Here is a 17,986-nt window from a genome sequence, read left to right as displayed (position 1 = left end):
CCACATGGCCCCAGAAACCAAGTACATCTGGCAACAAATAGAACATTCTTAGCATCTCCTGAAAGAGAAAATTGCTCCCAAAATGGGCACATTTTAACGATTATAGCTTTGTTTTGACATTAAATCTATCCATCAGTATTTTTCATAATATTGAAAAAAATAGAACATGACCTGAAATAACTTCTTACTTACGCTACGTTCACACTGCAAGGCTTAATGCTCAATTCCGATTTTTTTGTGAAATCCGATTTTTTTGTGAGGTCGTTCACATGAACAAATAAATATATGCGACTTGTATGTGATCCTCAGTATGAACGAAAAGCGACCTAAAAGTGTTCCGCATGCACATTGCAGGACACGACGACGTCACACGCAGTGAGCATGGCCAGTGTTTACGGAAGTAAAACCGCCCGGTTGCGGTATGACCCATCCAATCTAGCTTAAATAGCTGCATCCGCCCAAATGGAAATCAGCTCCCTAACCTCTGCGTCCTTCCATTGAGAAGATTCAGAACCTTCACAGCCCGAAGCGTCCCTCGCATTGATGTCATGCACAGGGGCGCAGATACGTTTTTGAACTGGGGGGACAAAAAACTGGGGGGGGACAAAGCTGCCAGCAAACCAACCCCAACCCCGATATGCCTGTCAAACTTGTTGTGGGTTACCATAGCAACCAAGCTCGAGCTCGCAACCTGTGCAGTCTGCGCAGCTCAACCAACCGAATATCAGTCTTTGTTTTGTTTTATGTGAGTTGTTGCAACTATGTATACACTGCTGTGCACCTCAATAAACCGAATGGTAATTAGTCTTTTGATTTTTCCGTGAGGTTTGCCTTATGCAAAGAAAGACAGCATAGACGTTTTTTCCTCCCTATAAGTGGGGGGGACCGAGCGAGGTGAATTTAAATCTGGGTGGGACGAGTCCCACCCTCTATCTGCGCCCGTGATTATGCATCATGTTGTTGTAACTTTTTTTGAGAGACCCGCCGCCTACTTCAGCGCAGAATAGTGACGTTTGTGGCTTGTTGATGACGTGTAAGTCGGATGAATGCGACCTGGCGGTTCAGACTGAAGTCGCATATGAAAAGAGCGGATAGGAATCGGAATTAGCACCACATATCCAAACGGCCTGGGTCGGATTTGAAAAAATCGGATCTGTGTCGTTCATATTGTCAATAAAAGATCGGATACAGGTCACATATGGGCGAAAAGATCGGATTTGAGTCACTTCAGCCTGCAGTGTGAACGTAGCCTTATAAACCAACATATACATTCATTAAGAACAGTTTAGCTCCATGAATTAAATGAAGGTTGAAAATACTGATCGGCATTGATAAGCAAGAACCACAGTAAAACCATTTAGAAAGTTTACAAAACATCAATAACATGCCTTTGCTTTAAAAACATCACTTTAAAACTTGTTTCACTTCTGGTCATTTCAACAAAACACCACAACGTCTTTTTTCCAGATCCACATTGGTAATCTGTAACTTCACAGCTTTAATTTCACCAGTTCCGTGCGTGATCGACCGAGCGGTTCTTCCTCCCGATCCGTATTTCACGTACAGTACGCCTTGCCTGATTCCTTGATCTTTCGGATGTGTTTCGGTACTGTGCTGTCTTTTAAAAAAGTTTCAGTAATGCTTGAGTAGCACGCTGTGTGAGCACAATCGCTATCAGGCGCGTTAAAATGTAAATAACTTTTCTAGAATTTCACCAAAACTCATTGAATTTTCAGCACTGTAAGAGAACTCCCTCAAGTATTATTCAGCAAAACCCCAGAATGATAGCACAAATCTAGAATTTTTAACAGAATTTTAGTTCTTAAAATTTAACGTAATTATGGACGTCACGCGTAACATTTACACCCGTGAAAAATCACTTTGAATGCTGTTTTGAAAGTTTTGATCAAATATTCTCTATAATTAAAAAAAAAAAACCGCTTAAATATTATAAACACACAGTCTTTTAATGTATCAGAAAATAATTTTGATAAAGCAAGGAAATTTGGAAGAAAATTTGTTTTTTCTTTTGCCTGTTGTGCCCGTCATGCTACCAAAATCTAACTAACCCCTTCACGAACAATTCCAACTTTCATGGACTTGTAGCGCGAATAAACCTTTCAAAAAAAAAATATATATATATATATATATATATATATATATACACACACACACACTTCTCACCCAGTAAATTAGAATCCTGGTGATTTATATCCTCGTAGCTTCAGTAGATCTAGAGATTTAGTCGATTTAGTAAATCCCAAACGCTGTGAAACATGCCAGCCATCTATGGTGAGAAGTGCTGCTGTAGTTGAGAAACTCTCATTTCTCCCGCTTCCAACTAACTCCGTGACCCAGACCAAAATAACAATGTCACGCTCATCACTTAAGGATGATTTATGCCAAGTTTCACGCAAAAATACAGCGAAATAAACTTGCTAGAAGCATTTTTCAAAATCCCAAACATTATGAAACATTTCTTGTAGGGTTTCAGGTTACAAATTTCGAGAATAGAGAAATTGCAGCACAGAAGTTTGCCACTAAACTCGCGAAAATCCTCCATCCTCGCGAGTTTCACAACCGAACTAGGCTACGTGACAGTCCGTGACCACCCAGGAATGTTCTAGAAGGTACACTTCTAGGCACGTGCGATCGAGAAAGACGCCACGTGAAGGTAGTAAAGGTAGTATTTCCACTGTCTTATGACGTTTTTGCTTGTTTTAGCGCGATAAACAATGCATTATGGGTAATCATTAAAATGCTGATTTCAAGGTTAAAATGGGTAAAAACAACTCATTTATATAGATATTGTAAAAATCGTGCCTAATAGTTATTTCAGTACATAAAATCAAAACCTGAATTTTTAATTTTTTCCCTATGTTACACCATTGTGCATCTATAGCATGCTACTCAAGAATTACAAACCGAAGGAAAATTAACAGATGTCGAGGTACAGATTTCTTTTTTTAAAACAGTCTTTTATGCAATGTAGGCTGGGTTTAACACGCCGTACCTTTTTACAGATTTAGTTTGGTTCCGTCACGTCACATCCCATCACTCCACCCCTGACGGAGGGCCAGAGAACGCTCGCAGCTTTAAGTGTAGCGACGTATCAGAAACCCGGAGGCAGGATTTCATTTTAGGTCGTCGCGCACTCATCTCCAACAAACACGAGTCTAAAACATTTACCTAAAACTCAACCACGACGTAAAACGCATTTCAAAACACAGCCGGATGGAGAAACCCGGACACGCGCTCGTCACTTGTCCTTTGAATTTGAAGATCGATACTTTCCAGCTCAACCAGTCCGAGTTTGCACAGCGCACTGTTGAGATTTTGCACTTCAGGTCTTTTGTGCACCGCTTACCACACCACCACCCGGTGCTCTCGACACGTCACGGCACAGATACAGCACCGGGTCTTCACACGCACATTTATTTAACAACAATCAATAAACCTGCTTTAGTCTGATCGTCAAAAATTCAAATACTTTCATTATAATTAGGAAGCGGTTCAGCACCAGTGTACTGGATGGCACTCGCAGTAATCTCAGATAACCAGCTCTCTCTAACTTCATCATTAACGCTGCGGACTCGGGCTGAAAAAGCCTCGGTTTTGTTTACCTTCGGATAGATTAGAACCGAAACAATCTTTATCTCCCCAAATATCGGATCACAATTCTCTAAGCTTTTTCTACAGTACGATAAACCTGTTCAGTGATTTATATAACGCCAACGAAAAATTTAACTGAAAAGAAAAGTTAACACTGAAAAGAATAGTATAGCATCTGTAAAAATTTTACATTTTACAAAAAAATATATATTTAAAGCTGAAGCACAAAACTTTTCCATCAAACCAGCTCAGCCGGTTTGTAATTAATGATTACGGGCTTCAGGCTCAGTGAAGATCGGTGATTATTATACATGCAGGAGACTTTTTTGATGGAATAAAAATGTGTTCTTTTCCCTTCTAGTGGGTTTCGTTCATTTGGTTTGATAGCATGCGATATTGTTAGCGTATCGCTTATCCGACATGTATTACATCACTCTACCCGATGGAGAATAAGCGTCGAATATGGTTTATGATGTTGCACGGTTGTCAAGACAACATGATGTCACACGCCGGCGACGTAAAACGTCCGTGCTGGCGAGTGAGCGACTGGGACGATTTGTAAACAAATATGCCCGCCAGGTTTGCTTTGTTAAATACGGAAGAGTTTGAGAGAGAGAGAGAGAGAGAGAGAGAGAGAGATGCGTTGAAAGGAATCTGTGTGCGTATAATAATAATAATAATGGCTTTTTTCATGGTATATCAGATATATTCATTTGGTTTGATAGCATGCAATATTGTTAGCGTATCGCTTATCCGACATGTATTACGTCACTCTACCCGATGGCAGGCTTTTGTCTAAACTGGGGAACAGGGGCGCTGCGCCCTCTTACCAAAATGCCGATTGAACCCCAAGTCACACTTAGGCCATGCACTTATGCTACTGCACAACATGCCATCTTTCTCAAAACCATCATTTCTCCGTGAAAACATCCCAGCAACACCACGTGACGATGTGTCTGATCATCAAATACGTTATAATTACTCCAAAAATATTCCAATCATAGTAGATACACCGCCAGACGGTGCAAAAACAATCCGAATTGGCGTTTTCCAGACCGAGGCGCCATGTTTAGTTGTCGCAGCTGCTCTCGCGAGATTTGACATGGGTTACATACAAGGTCAGCTGACTTGCAGAGCGAGATTTCTCGAGACTGAATGACCCTTCACCCACCGGCGCCAGAGCTTTTGACAGAAGTAGTTCGCGAGTTGTTTTTGTTGACACTTGGGCATTTAAAGACGTCATCCTGCGGCACGAAGCGGAAGAAAGCCGAAGACTGTCCGGGGCAGAAGAAGATTACTTCTTTCTTTTTCAATGTTGACAGACAATGTGTTACAATTTCCCTCTCAGATAGCCTCAGAATGTCCCATTGGAGCCTCAATTTTTCAAAGGCTTCGCATGGCGGGGGGGGCAACCGGCACCATCCCCCCCCCCGCTTCACTCCCTCGCCATGGTGAGCGCCTTCATACTAAATTTTTCTAGAAAAAAACCCTGCCGATGGAGAACGAGCGTTGAATATGGTTTGATGTTGCATGGTTGTCAAGACAACATGACGTCACACTTCTGCGCTAGCGAGCGACTGTGACAATTTGTAAACAAATATGGCCGCCAGGTTTGCTTTGTTAAATACAGAAGATTTTGAGAGAGAGAGAGACGCGTGTTGAACACCTGAAAGGAATGTGTATGTATAATAATGGCTGGCTTTTTTTACGGTATATCAGATATATTCCATTCAGCTACTCGTCTTCGACTCATTTAATATCATGCTGGCTGAATGGAATATACCTGATATACCATGAAAAAAAGCCAGCCGATATTATTTAAACAATAACTGAGACAAAGCTGAGGTTATTATTCACTGAGCCTGAGGCGGATAATTCTTTTAGTATAAATACACAGGTGATTTTTATTTTTTTAAAAATAAATCATACATTTCAAACTCCAAACGCAGCATGCAAACATCAGAACTTTGCGGCGCAGACTTGCGTCACTTATCTACATCGCGTCACATAAAATCCTTTGTTTTGAAATCGATAAAATAAATCCTAATCCCACCTTAGCTTTAAATAGTTTCGGATCAAACTTCAGAGCATCTTAGGAACAGCGTTTTATTTCATAATCCTGTAATTCGTTTTGCCCGCCGTTTTGCTGAGTCGTGTGAGGCGATTATCCAGAAATTGGTTGAGAAATTCAGCCTATCAGCACGCGTGATTTCCTATAACCACCTCCGTATTTATACTAATTAAATTTATTAGTAGTATTATTTTTTTAAATCATGTATCGGGGTCATGGTGTAGACACTTCATTGTCGCATCGCTGAGTAAATATATAACAGGAAGCAATAAAAACGCAAATGTTTCTGACGAGGAAAAATGAAGTCACACCAACTGGCTTCACTACACATTTGCGTGAAGTTAATCTGAGCGAGCGTCACGTTGCCAAGCCCCGCCCACTTCAGAAAACGAAGGACGCGTGGGGTCAGTGTGAGCACATGGGAGCGTGTTCACGTTAAAACAACATTCAAACGGTTTGTCTGAAGCTGACAGATTTATTCAGCGTTCAGGTTTTTTTTTTTTTTTAAAGATGATGTAACTGATCATATCTTTATACTTACGAGTGTCAGTCAATACTGAGATCAATCGTATATTGTTTCCTTTACTAATTATTTTGCTTCAAAATAAGATTTTCTATATATTTTTGGAAGCATTTCACTTAAAAAAAATTACATATTGAATATTATGAACATAATAAAGTTCTAACAGAAAAAAAACACAACACTATTGTTTTTTTAAATAAGTAAATCTTGAGTTAATTAATTTGCATTGTATATCCACCCTGATATCGGATCCACCTGGGTATGGGATCTCTAACGAGATGAGAAGACTGAAAACCATGACATTACGCCTAAACTCCCGGCTCTACTGTATAAAACACTGTCTTTCCAACCTGATAATCCACAGCAGTGGACACGCCGTCAGGGCGACGGAGGTCTCCAGAGGACTGAAAGGGAAAGGAGGAGGTTTTGGAGCATGTAGAGAAATATTTACGGCCTTACCTTCAGCGTAGAGCCTCTCAGCCAGAAACACGGCGTCTCGGTAGGCATAGTGGTTTAAAGCGTGCCAGACAGCGGCCTGGAAATAAAACCAACACAGAGCAAACATCATCACTGTCTCTCACGCCGTCTTCAAAACCGCGGAAACAACATGGACGGTGGCGTGTTCGCCTCGCCAGCGTTACAGAGTTAAAAGAGAACTGAAGTCATTTTTAAACTTGCTTTATTTCTTAACGTTAGTCAGTTACATTTTCGGTTTTAGTACCCTTACTGTATATCGTGACTCGTATTGGCAGCTAATAGCAATTAAATCTGATACTTATCGGCCTATTCGGTTTTTATCCGTGTTGAATTTAGTTGGTTTGGTCCACGGCAGGCGTCGCTTATCCGCGCGATCTTCACGAGACTTCGAAATGTGAAGCATCAGCACGGCCATTTTGAAAACTGTTTTCCAAACGAAGTATTGCACAAAAATGAGTTTAAATGACGATTACTGCCGACTTTTTTCAAACTTTCCTGATCGTTATCAAAACAAACAAAACTTCCAGCTTGATTACGTCAGCATTCGAAAGAGGGTGCGCGCGTCTTTTGACCACCGCTGTGTCCGAAATCGCTCCCGACTCACTATATAGCGCGGACGCCATTTTGTAGGGCTGTCCGAAACCTTAGTGAGGATTATTCCCACCCTATATAGTGCACTCAAAGTATCCCACAATGCATCACGGAAAGTAGTAAACAACAATGGTCACTAACCAAAGCAGTATATCCCATCATGCATTGCGGTCACGCTGAAAGAAATCAAATTAAAAGTGTGAAATGTGATTTAATAAAAGTCAGCGGCGAAGAAGAAAGAAAGTGTTGAGGCTTGATGTAAAGAAGTGAAAGCTGCAGGTGCTTTGTATTGATTAATGTGGGAAATGCGCTCAGTATAATATGGATTTATCACAGAAACACACGCATGGATTTATTATTTTGAAACCCAGCAGCCGACTGATCTGGCACGCTTTAATTGTGCGACAGTAATGACGTAAATACCAGCGCGACGGACGAGTGTCCGAAAGAGGGGTTTCATTTTACCAACGAGCTCGCTGTAGAGTCCTCTATAGAGTAATTCCCTATATAGGGAGTAGGGAGGAGTGAACGAGTCAGTGATTTCGGACACAGGGAACGTTAGCGGATGTCGGTCACTTTGAGTGATTTCCGCTGTAGTCCTACGATGTCTCGCACAGGTCTCAACGAATCTCGTTTACGGCCGTTGCTTTGCCATATGGACTGATATATTACAGAGCGTATTTCACACTCATAACTTGCTATAGCAGCGACGAAATAGCCATCAAACATGCATTCCGATATTTAATAAAATGAGAAATAGAATTTATTTTAAAAATTTGCCTTCAGTTCTCCTTTAACAAGCGAACGTGTCATTCATATATATGCTTGCCAGTCACTTTATTAGAAACACCCCCTCCTGTTTTGTGTGTTTATCTGATCAGCCAGTCACTTGATGCATAAAATCATGCAGATCTTCTTCTTCTGGCTGCTCCCGATTAGGGGTCGCCACAGCGGATCTTTCGTCTCCATTGCTCCCTGTCTTCCACATCCTTCTCTACCACTTTCATGTCCTCTCTCACCACATCCATGTATCTCCTCTTTGGCCTTCCTCGTTTTCGTGTGCCTGGCAGCTCCATCCTCAACATTCTCCTTCCAACATGCTCTGCATCTCTTCTCAGGATGTGCCCATACCATCTCCGTCTCATCTCTCTTAGCTTCATTCCCAAGCTCTCCACATGTGCTGTCTGTCCCTCTGATGTGCTCGTTCCTTATCCTGTCCAACCTCCCATCGCAAACCTTAACATCCTCAACTCCACCACCTTTGCCTCCTGTCTCTTTGTTAAGGGTACGGTCTCCAATCCGTACATCACAGCTGGTCTCACTACTGTCTTATACATCTTACCTTTCACTTTTGTTGGGACTTTCCTATCACAAATGACTCCCGAAATCCTTAAAAAAAATCATGCAGATACAAATCAATAATGAGCTTCAGTTAATGTTCAAACATCAGAACGGGAAAAATTGTGATCTCACAGTGAAGCGTGACTTTCTTTCACTGTGGTATAGGTGTTGGTTTGAGTATTTCAGAAACCGCTGATCTCCTGGGGGTTTCAGACACAACAGTCTTGAGAGTTTACATGGTGCAAAAAACAAGCATCGAGTGAGTGACTGAAAGTTCTGCGGATGGAAACGAACGCCTCGTTGACGAGACAGGTCTGAGGAAAACGGACAGATCGGTTCAGGAAGGACAGAGTAACCCATAGTGACTCTTTACAACCGTGGTGGGCAGAAAAGCATCTCGGCGTGCAACAGCAGAACACCACTCCTGAGCGTCAAGAACAAGGTGAGCGTACAAGTCATGCTGTATTTTCTAGTCAGCTATTTTCTCTCCAAAGTGCACCACGGCGAGACTGAAGGGAACGATGTTTCAACGCGGCTGCACTGACGATGAAGTTCTCGTGAATCTATAACACAACCGACGAGCTCTTTTACAAGTTCTTCCCATCTGAAACCAGACGCCTTATCAAATCCTACTCGTTTATTTCAGAGCTGTCCCACGGACACGGCGATGTTCCTGTGATTCGACAGCCGAATGCTGAGAGATCATCCATCGTCAACCGAACAACCTTCTGGTGTTTGGAAAGCGGTGAAGAAATGGACAGACAACAGACCTCATCTGACACTTCAGCACATGCTGTTAAAAGGCTTTAAAATAAAATATCTTGGATAGAAATTCCACATGAAAAAAAAAATAAACCCCATCATCATCATGATCTCTGCAGCTGGGCTTGTTTTCTTCAGTCGAAATGACAGCAGTGTAACTCATAACATGATCACTTATAGATTGTAAAATGCTGTTAGCTGGCAAGCAAAAGTTTACTGCACATCACAACCTGCTTAACTAACTCACACTTAACTAGTCCTGTGGAATTATTATTATTATTATTATTATTATTATTATTAACTGATGAAAACGCAAATCACTGCCAGCACAGCGTATATTATCATTATCATTATTATTAGACCTACTTTTATTATAATTTATTATTAGACAACTGCGCCATTTAGATAAGAATAATGTAACTAGAACCTCCAGAAATGTTTACTAATCCATTTAAACAGAAATTAGCTCTAGCTAGCTAGCAAACTTAGCATGCTAGCATGTTAGCATTAACCCAGTCATTTGCTATGATGAGTTAGCTTCAGGGAAATAACCATTAGCTGTCAGCGGGGTCTGTTTTACTAATAAAGCAGCTGATGTGAGATTTTTAACCCTGCGAGTTTTGTTTTTGAGCAACTTATACAGTGTCAGAGTGAAAATACCTCCAAAATCGATTTGACGCTTAGCTTAGCTCCGAGCAGCTAGGCCTGAATGCTATCCCCGGTACAGAGTCCTAAACCACCCCGGCGGCTCAAGTGCCACTTCCCGTTCTGATTAAACCTCGCTTCCGGACCGAGTGTGCGGTTCGGTTACCTGGACAGGTTCCTGCAACACCGTCATTCCGAACCCAGGCTCGCTCCTTCCTTCCTTCCTTCCTTCCTCTCTCTCTCTCTCCTCTTTCTCCTCTCTCCTTTCTAGTTCACTACAGGCCAGAAGTAGCTAGCAAACTGCAGCTAGCATCTCAGATTTGAACACACTGACCGTTATCGGCGGCCCGAAGTTCTCCGGAAAAAGCCGAGTCAAATCAGTGCTGCACGGAAAAAGCCGAGTGATGGCGTAAAATGCCGAAGTGTACTCTCTGGAGATGAAGCAGTCATTCATCTCATTATCTCTAGCCGCTTTATCCTGTTCTACAGGCAAGCTGAAGCCTATCCCAGCTGACTACGGGCGAAAGGCGGGGTACACCCTGGACAAGTCGCCAGGTCATCACAGGGCTGACACATAGACACAGACAACCATTCACACTCACATTCACACCTACGGTCAATTTAGAGTCACCAGTTAACCTAACCTGCATGTCTTTGGACTGTGGGGGAAACCGGAGCACCCGGAGGAAACCCACACGGACACCATGCAAACTCTGCACAGAAAGGCCCTCGCCAGCCACGGGGCTCGAACCCAGGACCTTCTTGCTGTGAGGCGACAGCGCTAACCACTACACCACCATGCCACCCCCAAACGACCCTGTCAGACTGATAAAACTCCCAAACCACCAAGGGTTCTCTTTCAGACACAGACTCGTATATTGAGGTTTTTCACCCACGTGACCAAGTCATGTGATGCTGCCATTTTGGACGGCACGGCTCGAATCAGTTTGAATGCGAGGAAGGCGACAAACGAAAAACATAAAAGAAAAAGGAGCGAGATGCAGAAAACACCTTCGCTATCCAGCGACATAGGGCATTTACAGGGCGAGCAGAGGGAGAGGGATTTGCAAAAATTGAGGTTAGCAGGCTTAGAGAACGACGTTTACCTGCTTCCACCAGGATTGTTCACTGACGTACGGAAGTACACGAAGCCCTCGTCTTTACCTGACTTCGGCCCACATGATCTGTATACCTATGTCGTTAAAAACCCATCGCCATACACGGGTATTGATCTGAAAGCGTATAAGAGTTTGGATGCCTACAAATATTTTGTGTCAGGCTGGGTAACATGCCTACATCAGTGGGTCGGCCCTGGAGCCGGTGGTCGCCATCTGATTACAGCTAAGGTTTGTTCACATTTTCATTTACTTTCGGTCCTCAGGATAAACAAAATGTTATTAAATGTCATTGAAATAACTTCTTAGTCTGTTGAGACATGGCCTGTTATAAATTTGCTGTTACCAGGCAATGACTAAGAACTGTATTATTATGGTCGGTGTAGTTGTAGCAGTGTATTAGCAACTAGCTGTTAGCACTAGCTAATGTCAACAACATCATAGCTGGTCTGTTACTGTAGCAATGTTTATGTTTAGTCATTTGGATGACTGTTAAAACCTTTCAGTCTCAAGTTTTTCCTTAACTGGATTTACTAGTTTACTGAGCTAGCGCGCTCGGGCAAGCCGGGAGCCTAGCGCGCGCCGGCCGGCCGGGAGCCTAGCGCGCGCCGGCCGGCCAGCCGGGAGGCTAGCGCACACTGGCCGGCAGGCTTGCCCGAGCGCACTAGCTCAGTAAACTAGTAAATCCAGTTAAGGAAAAACTTGAGACTGAAAGGTTTTAACAGTCATCCAAATGATTGAACGTAAACATTGCTACAGTAACATACCAGCTACTGTTGTTGACATTAGCTAGCTTGCCGTCCAAAATGGCAGACACCAGGACGTCACGTGACCCTGTGACGTCAGGTGAAATACCTCAATTGGGGAAACAAAGCAACCGCTTCACAGGCGCATGGCTCAACACAGGAGAGCCAGCTCCTCAGGCCAGGACTCTGCTGTCTACATTCATCTTAACAACAAAGGACACTCATTTCAGGATTGCAACGTACGCATTTTAGCCAGAGAGGATCGTTGGTATGAGCGAGGAGTTAAAGAAGCCATTTTTGTCAACCTGGAACGGCCATCACTGAACAGAGGTGGGGGTCTCAGCCACCTACAATGCAGTCCTTGGCACACTTCCCAGACAACTGAATGCACACCAAAACCCAGCTGTTTTCAGTGTCTCACAGGAGAACAGAGAGAACCAACAACCCATTGATCACCCCAACGACTCTCTAGGCCGTTCACACCCAGCCCCCAGTGACCCACACCAACAGGATGACTCAACGACACCTTAGATGAGCTTTTCATCCATGAGAGGATAAACACCTGATACTCCCTACCAGTCAGACAGAACTGAAGAAGCCTTTCGGATGAGAGGTGAAACGTCTTCAAGAATCTTCAAGCAGGTCCAGTTGCTCTCTTTTACCACCCACAGTTTTCGGGTGTGTGTAATGTTCAGTGTACCTCACTAGCGCCATTTATTGAAGCAAATGCATTTATACTGAACATGACATGGCAGATCAGCAGTTTTCCAAATATTTTTTCTTTGTAATGTTTCCTGATATTAAGTTTTATTTAACTAATCACTCATTTATAAATGTTTTGAAAAGACATTCTGAGATTTGATGATGTTGTACAGCGTGGTCGACTCGGTCAATCTCTAAGTTGTACGAATTCTTGCCACTTATGTCTGACCTTCTCATCAAGCTTTATATGGATTCAGATTTTCCTGCTGTAAACCCTCAACGTTATCCACTTCTTTAAATCACCAATTTCATTGTCTTCCACGACAGAGCATGGCAAAATCGCTCCTTTCACATCGAGCTCACGCAAAATTTATCTAACATCCACTATATTATACAGCTACCGACCCCGGCTATCCCCCATAATGCATTGCGGTAAACAAGTGATGACGTAGTTATGCTTGGGGGCTATTGCCCGTGTGTGTGTGTGTGTGCAGAAAAGAATACGTCCACACTACTGCTGCAATTCTGGCCAAGTCAACCAAACATGGTTCGCCTCAAGCCCGGATCAGGTTCGGCAGTGACGATGATGACCAAATGTATTTTTTAACTGTATTTATGATTTACTTATACCTGAAATAATGCTAGTTATTTTCCTTTAACCTCAATTCTTAATGGCATGGATTGTCCTGAAGGTTAGAGAAACAGCCTTAGGCCCAAAGGGTTGCTGGTTTGATTCCCGGGACTGGCAGGAAAAATGTTAGGGAAGTTGAGTGATTGAGTTGAGTTCACTTCTCTCTGTATCAAGGCACTTGAGCAAGGCACCTAACTTCCAACCGCTCCCCGGGCGCTGTAGCATAGCTGCCCACTGCTCTGGGTATGTGTGTGTGTTCACGATTTCAGATGGTTTAAATGCAGCGCAGAAATTTCGCTGTGCTTGAGCATCCATGTGACAAAATAAAGGCTTATTATTATAGTTACGAGTTACAGTGTCATTTCTGTCATTCTGGCCATTTTCCTCTGACTTCTCTCATCAACAAGGCATCTGTACCTGCAGAACTGCTGCTCACTGGATCAGACACCATTCTGATTTTTGATATGAACATTAACTGAACCTCTTGACCTGTATCTGTAGAATTTTTTTTTTTACAGATTGTGCTGCTGCCACATGATTGGCTGATTGGACAATTGCAAAAATGTATAGATGTTCATAATAAATTGGTCAGTGAGTATATTTACATTGTAAAGCATTTTTAATGTATGTCATGATGTTATACAAACAACAACCATTTATGTTTGTGTTTACTTTATTATTATTACTACATTTTTAAATTATTATTTTAATGATGTCCTCGGCCACCCATTTGCTTTTGCGCAGCAGCTCCCTGATGCCTGCTGATGGTGGCTGCTGGCTGAGGAGCACGACACCAACAGGATCATCGATATGGTGGTGCTGGAGCAGTTCATCGCCCGGAGGGAACAGTAGAGGGGTTCCAGTGCCATTGTCTGAGGCAATCCTGCTGACAGAGGACCGCTTGGCAGAGTTTCCTTGGACAGCTAGGCATCCCGTCCTCTGAGCTACATGTCGATCCTGAGACACCACTGATTCTGACCTCTTCTGCTCCTCGGACCTGCCTGATCCATCCTGATGCCCTACGTCTGGTTGGAGTCTCATCACATCACTCCTGTAGAGGACGGCCCCATATGGACAGTCGAAAGTTGCACTTGTAAGATGGTTCTGGACACTTACAGTAATACATTTATGCCTGAAGACTACAGTTGACTTGATAACTTTAGGACTGCAGTTGTCATGAACAGTTTTGCACTCAAGTTTCCATCAATGAACAGTTTATAACTTCAACAAAACCGACTTCATGTTAAATCTATAATGAATTTCCTGGTTACACAGTTATACTTTGTGACTCTGTAGGACACAGTTATAGAAGCGAGTTATTTATAATCATACTATCTGTTATCACCCAGATGAGGATGGGTTCCCTTTTGAGTCGGGTTCCTCTCAAGGTTTCTTCTTCATGTCGTCTGAGGGAGTTTTTCCTTGTCACCGTCGCCACAAGCTTGATCATTGGGGATAGATTAGGGATAAAATTAGCTCATGTTTAAAGTCTTTAATTTTCTGTAAGGGTAGTGTCTCACTGGGCTGTGACAGCCAACGACTAGTTGGAGACACAACAATTGCGATAAAATATGCGAATTAGCGACAATTTTCACTTGGAATCACATTGAATTGATATTCGCATATTTTACCGCAATTGTTGTGTCTCCAACCAGTCGCAGGCTGTCGCAGCCTGGCTTTCCCTCGGCAGGCAGGGAAGTACAGGAAGCCTCACGGAAACCGACTTGAGAAGGGTTCGCGACGGCTTTGCGACACCAGCGACGCATTTGTGGCTATTCTGAGAGAAATTTTGTCGCACAAATTTTTTGAACATGTTCAAAATTTCAGTGACGAAGAAGCGACACTTTGCGACTCATGCGAGGAAATTGAGAAGCCCCGCGAATGTTTCAAAACACTTTTGAAACTCTCTCGCAAATGACGTTCGCAATTTGGCGCAAGCCGTCGCAGCCCAGTGAGATACTGGCTTCAAGCTGCTTTGTGACAATGTCTGGTGTTAACAGCGCAAAATATTTAAAAAGTTATAAAGTATCAACACAAAGCATTTAAGCTCATATTTCAACACAATCAAGCAGACAAAATAACTGGTAGAGAAAAATGAAAAACACACACATACTCAAGTAAACACTTGGTCAGTAAACAGTGAAAACAGTCTGATAATGCTGTATAAGTCAAATGCTTTATTCACCATTTCCAATCCGAGTATTCATATGCAGTTGTGGTCAGAAGTTTACATACACAGACATCATGGATATGAATGTCATGATGGTTTTGGGATTTCAATGACATCTTTAATCGTATGCTGGTATGAACTGTGTGTTGGTCACGCCAGTGAGTGTTGGCACAGAGACACTACCAGCTGGTGACTAATAGGAAGTTAAGAGACCTTGACCTGGGGAAGTTAAGACGTTTTGTAACTTTCGGCACCACTGAATTAATAATCTAAGTGGTGTATGTAAATTTTTGACCCTGTATGTATAATTCTGTTCTCGTGTTGAGTTCAGAAAACTCAAAATAAATTAAAACTTGTGCACCGAATTCTTTTTTTCTATTAAAGATGCATGTTGTACAATCATGAAATCACTGAAAGCCCAACATTGCCATGACATTCATGTCTGTGTATATAAACATCTGTCTGCAGCTGCAAGTGTGCGACACAGAAAATAAACAATTGATATAGAAACAATAAAAAGTGCAAGTAAGAAGGAAGTAAATTATTTTAAGAGAGAATACAAGAATGCACAGAAAAAAGACTGTACTCAGTATTCAAATATAAAATCTGAATTAAACCTAAAAATATAAAGGAACAAATAATGTATATATGTTCATAAAGCTGTGACCACAACTTAAAACTAAAACACCTATTGCTTTAGAAGGTAACAACATGATTCTGTACCAAATATGAAGCTTATTGTCATAAAGAGTAATAATTAATTAGTTATTCATCTTAAAGTGTATAAGCACAGATAAACACTGAGAGAAAGAGTTGTGACAGAGTTAAAGTGGAGAATCGCTACTGAGTCTTAAAGATGCTGTGGAACTCGCGCTCAAAGATTTCACTCAGTCTAGCTCCCATCTTCCCAAACTCATTATCCTGCAGAGAGAGAGAGAGAGAGGACAGAATATGAGAGAGAGAGAGAGAGAGAGAGAGAGAGGGGGGAAAGAGAGAGAGGACAGAATGAGAGAGAAAGAGGACAAAATGAGAGAGAGAGAGAGAGAGAGAGAGAGAGAGAGAGAGAGAGAGAGAGAGAGGACAGAATGAGAGAGAAAGAGAATGAGAGAGAACACAGAATGAGAGAAAGGAAAGAGAGAGAGAGGACAGAATGAGAGAGAGGACAAAATGAGAGAGAGAGAGAGGAAAGAGAGAGAGAGAACAGAATGAGAGAGATGGAGAGAGAGAGAGAGAGGACAGAATGAGAGAGAGAGAGAGAGAGAGAGAACAGAATGAGAGAGATGGAGAGAGAGGGAGAGAGAGAGAGGACAGAATAAGAGAGATGGAGAGAGAGAGAGAGGACAGAATGAGAGAGAGAGAGAGAGAGAGAGGACAGAATGAGAGAGAGGGAGAGAGGACAGAATGAGAGAGAGGGAGAGAGAGAGAGAGAAGCGAGCGAGAGAAAGGACAAAGTATGAGAGAGAGGACAGAATGACAGAGAGAGACAGAAAGAGAGAGGAAAGAGTGAGAGAGAGAGAGGACAGAATATGAGAGACAGAGAACAGAATGAGAGAGAGAGAAAGGACAGAATGACAGAGAGAGACAGAGGAAAGAGAGAGAGAGAGAGAGAGAGGAGCAAGAGAGAGAGAGGAGAGAGATGAGCAAGTGAGAGAGGACAGATTGAGAGAGGGAGAGAGAGGGGAAAGAGAGACAGAGAACAGAATGAGAGAGAGAGAGGGGGGAGAGAGAGAGAGAGAGAGAGAGAGAAAGTAATGAAGTTTCCTTGACTTTAAACTACTGGTGTAAAAATTGTAAAAGGCAACAATTAGATTGATAAAAAAAACAATTATGTTTATTTTCAAAAAAGTTCAGAAAGCTGGCGTGTTAAAAAAAGTTTCAATCGGTTTGCCAGTTGATTCGGCCAGAACACTGAGGGGGTTTTAGTAAAAAGTCCAGCTCTACGTTATCATCATTCACTAATTAACATTTAGCCTCCGCAAAGTTGTGAACAGAGCTGGTCCCACACTGATGGACACTACATCACATCACACACCATACAGCCAATCGTCTGTGGACTCCTCACCGTCACACTCATACGTAGCTCTTCCCCAAACTCTCACAACAAACTTAAAGGCACACAGTTGTCAGAAGTCTTTGTAAAGCTGTAGAAAGCTGCAGCGTTAACTTTCTCTTCACTGGAACTAAGAAGCGCAAAGCTGTTCCAGCGTGAATGACGATGCTCCTGTGCGCAAAACGAGCTCCATGAAGACCTGGTGTGGGAAGGTTGGAGTGGAAGAACTCGAGTGTCCTGTACAGAGCCCTGACTGAACTCAACCCCACCTGAACTGAACACCTTTCGGATGAACTGGAGCCTCTTCAACATCCCAATATCGGGACGTGATCTCACATACACTCTTATAGCTGAACTGAATGAACACAAATCCCCTCAGCCACACCCAGGAGTGGAGGTTATTATAACAGCAATGAGGGAATAAATCTGGAATGCGATGTTGAACGAGACCATCAGTGACGGCGTAGCTCACTCCGGCCCCATCTAGTCCAGAAGGAACAATCTAAAGCGCGCAATAAATATCGCAAGCTATATACACTATACTGTTAGG

At 42.6% G+C, this 17,986-nt stretch overlaps 2 protein-coding genes across 6 annotated transcripts in view; both read right to left on the bottom strand.

Moving 5' to 3' along the window:
• Window positions 1-10,350, bottom strand: part of cdc27 (cell division cycle 27) — a 49,682-nt gene extending 39,332 nt beyond the window's left edge. Inside the window, exons 1-2 of the mRNA XM_060904467.1 lie at window positions 10,189-10,350; window positions 6,666-6,741 (exon numbers count right to left, since the gene is read on the bottom strand). Coding sequence (XP_060760450.1) covers window positions 6,666-6,741; window positions 10,189-10,215 — 103 coding nt within the window. The 5' untranslated portion in view covers window positions 10,216-10,350. The remainder of the gene's footprint in view (window positions 1-6,665; window positions 6,742-10,188) is intronic.
• A 5,023-nt stretch (window positions 10,351-15,373) lies between these two features.
• The window catches only part of LOC132870691 (nuclear body protein SP140-like protein), a 32,778-nt gene continuing 30,165 nt past the window's right edge, over window positions 15,374-17,986 (bottom strand). For all 5 annotated transcript variants that reach the window (XM_060904483.1, XM_060904482.1, XM_060904481.1 and 2 more), the window contains one exon: window positions 15,374-16,307. In XM_060904483.1, the coding sequence (XP_060760466.1) occupies window positions 16,227-16,307 (81 nt within the window). In that variant the 3' untranslated portion in view covers window positions 15,374-16,226. The remainder of the gene's footprint in view (window positions 16,308-17,986) is intronic.

This window comes from Neoarius graeffei, chromosome 22 (genome assembly GCF_027579695.1).
Source record: "Neoarius graeffei isolate fNeoGra1 chromosome 22, fNeoGra1.pri, whole genome shotgun sequence".
In the NCBI taxonomy this organism is placed as follows: domain Eukaryota; kingdom Metazoa; phylum Chordata; class Actinopteri; order Siluriformes; family Ariidae; genus Neoarius; species Neoarius graeffei.
This window is presented reverse-complemented; position numbering and strand designations above follow the sequence as displayed.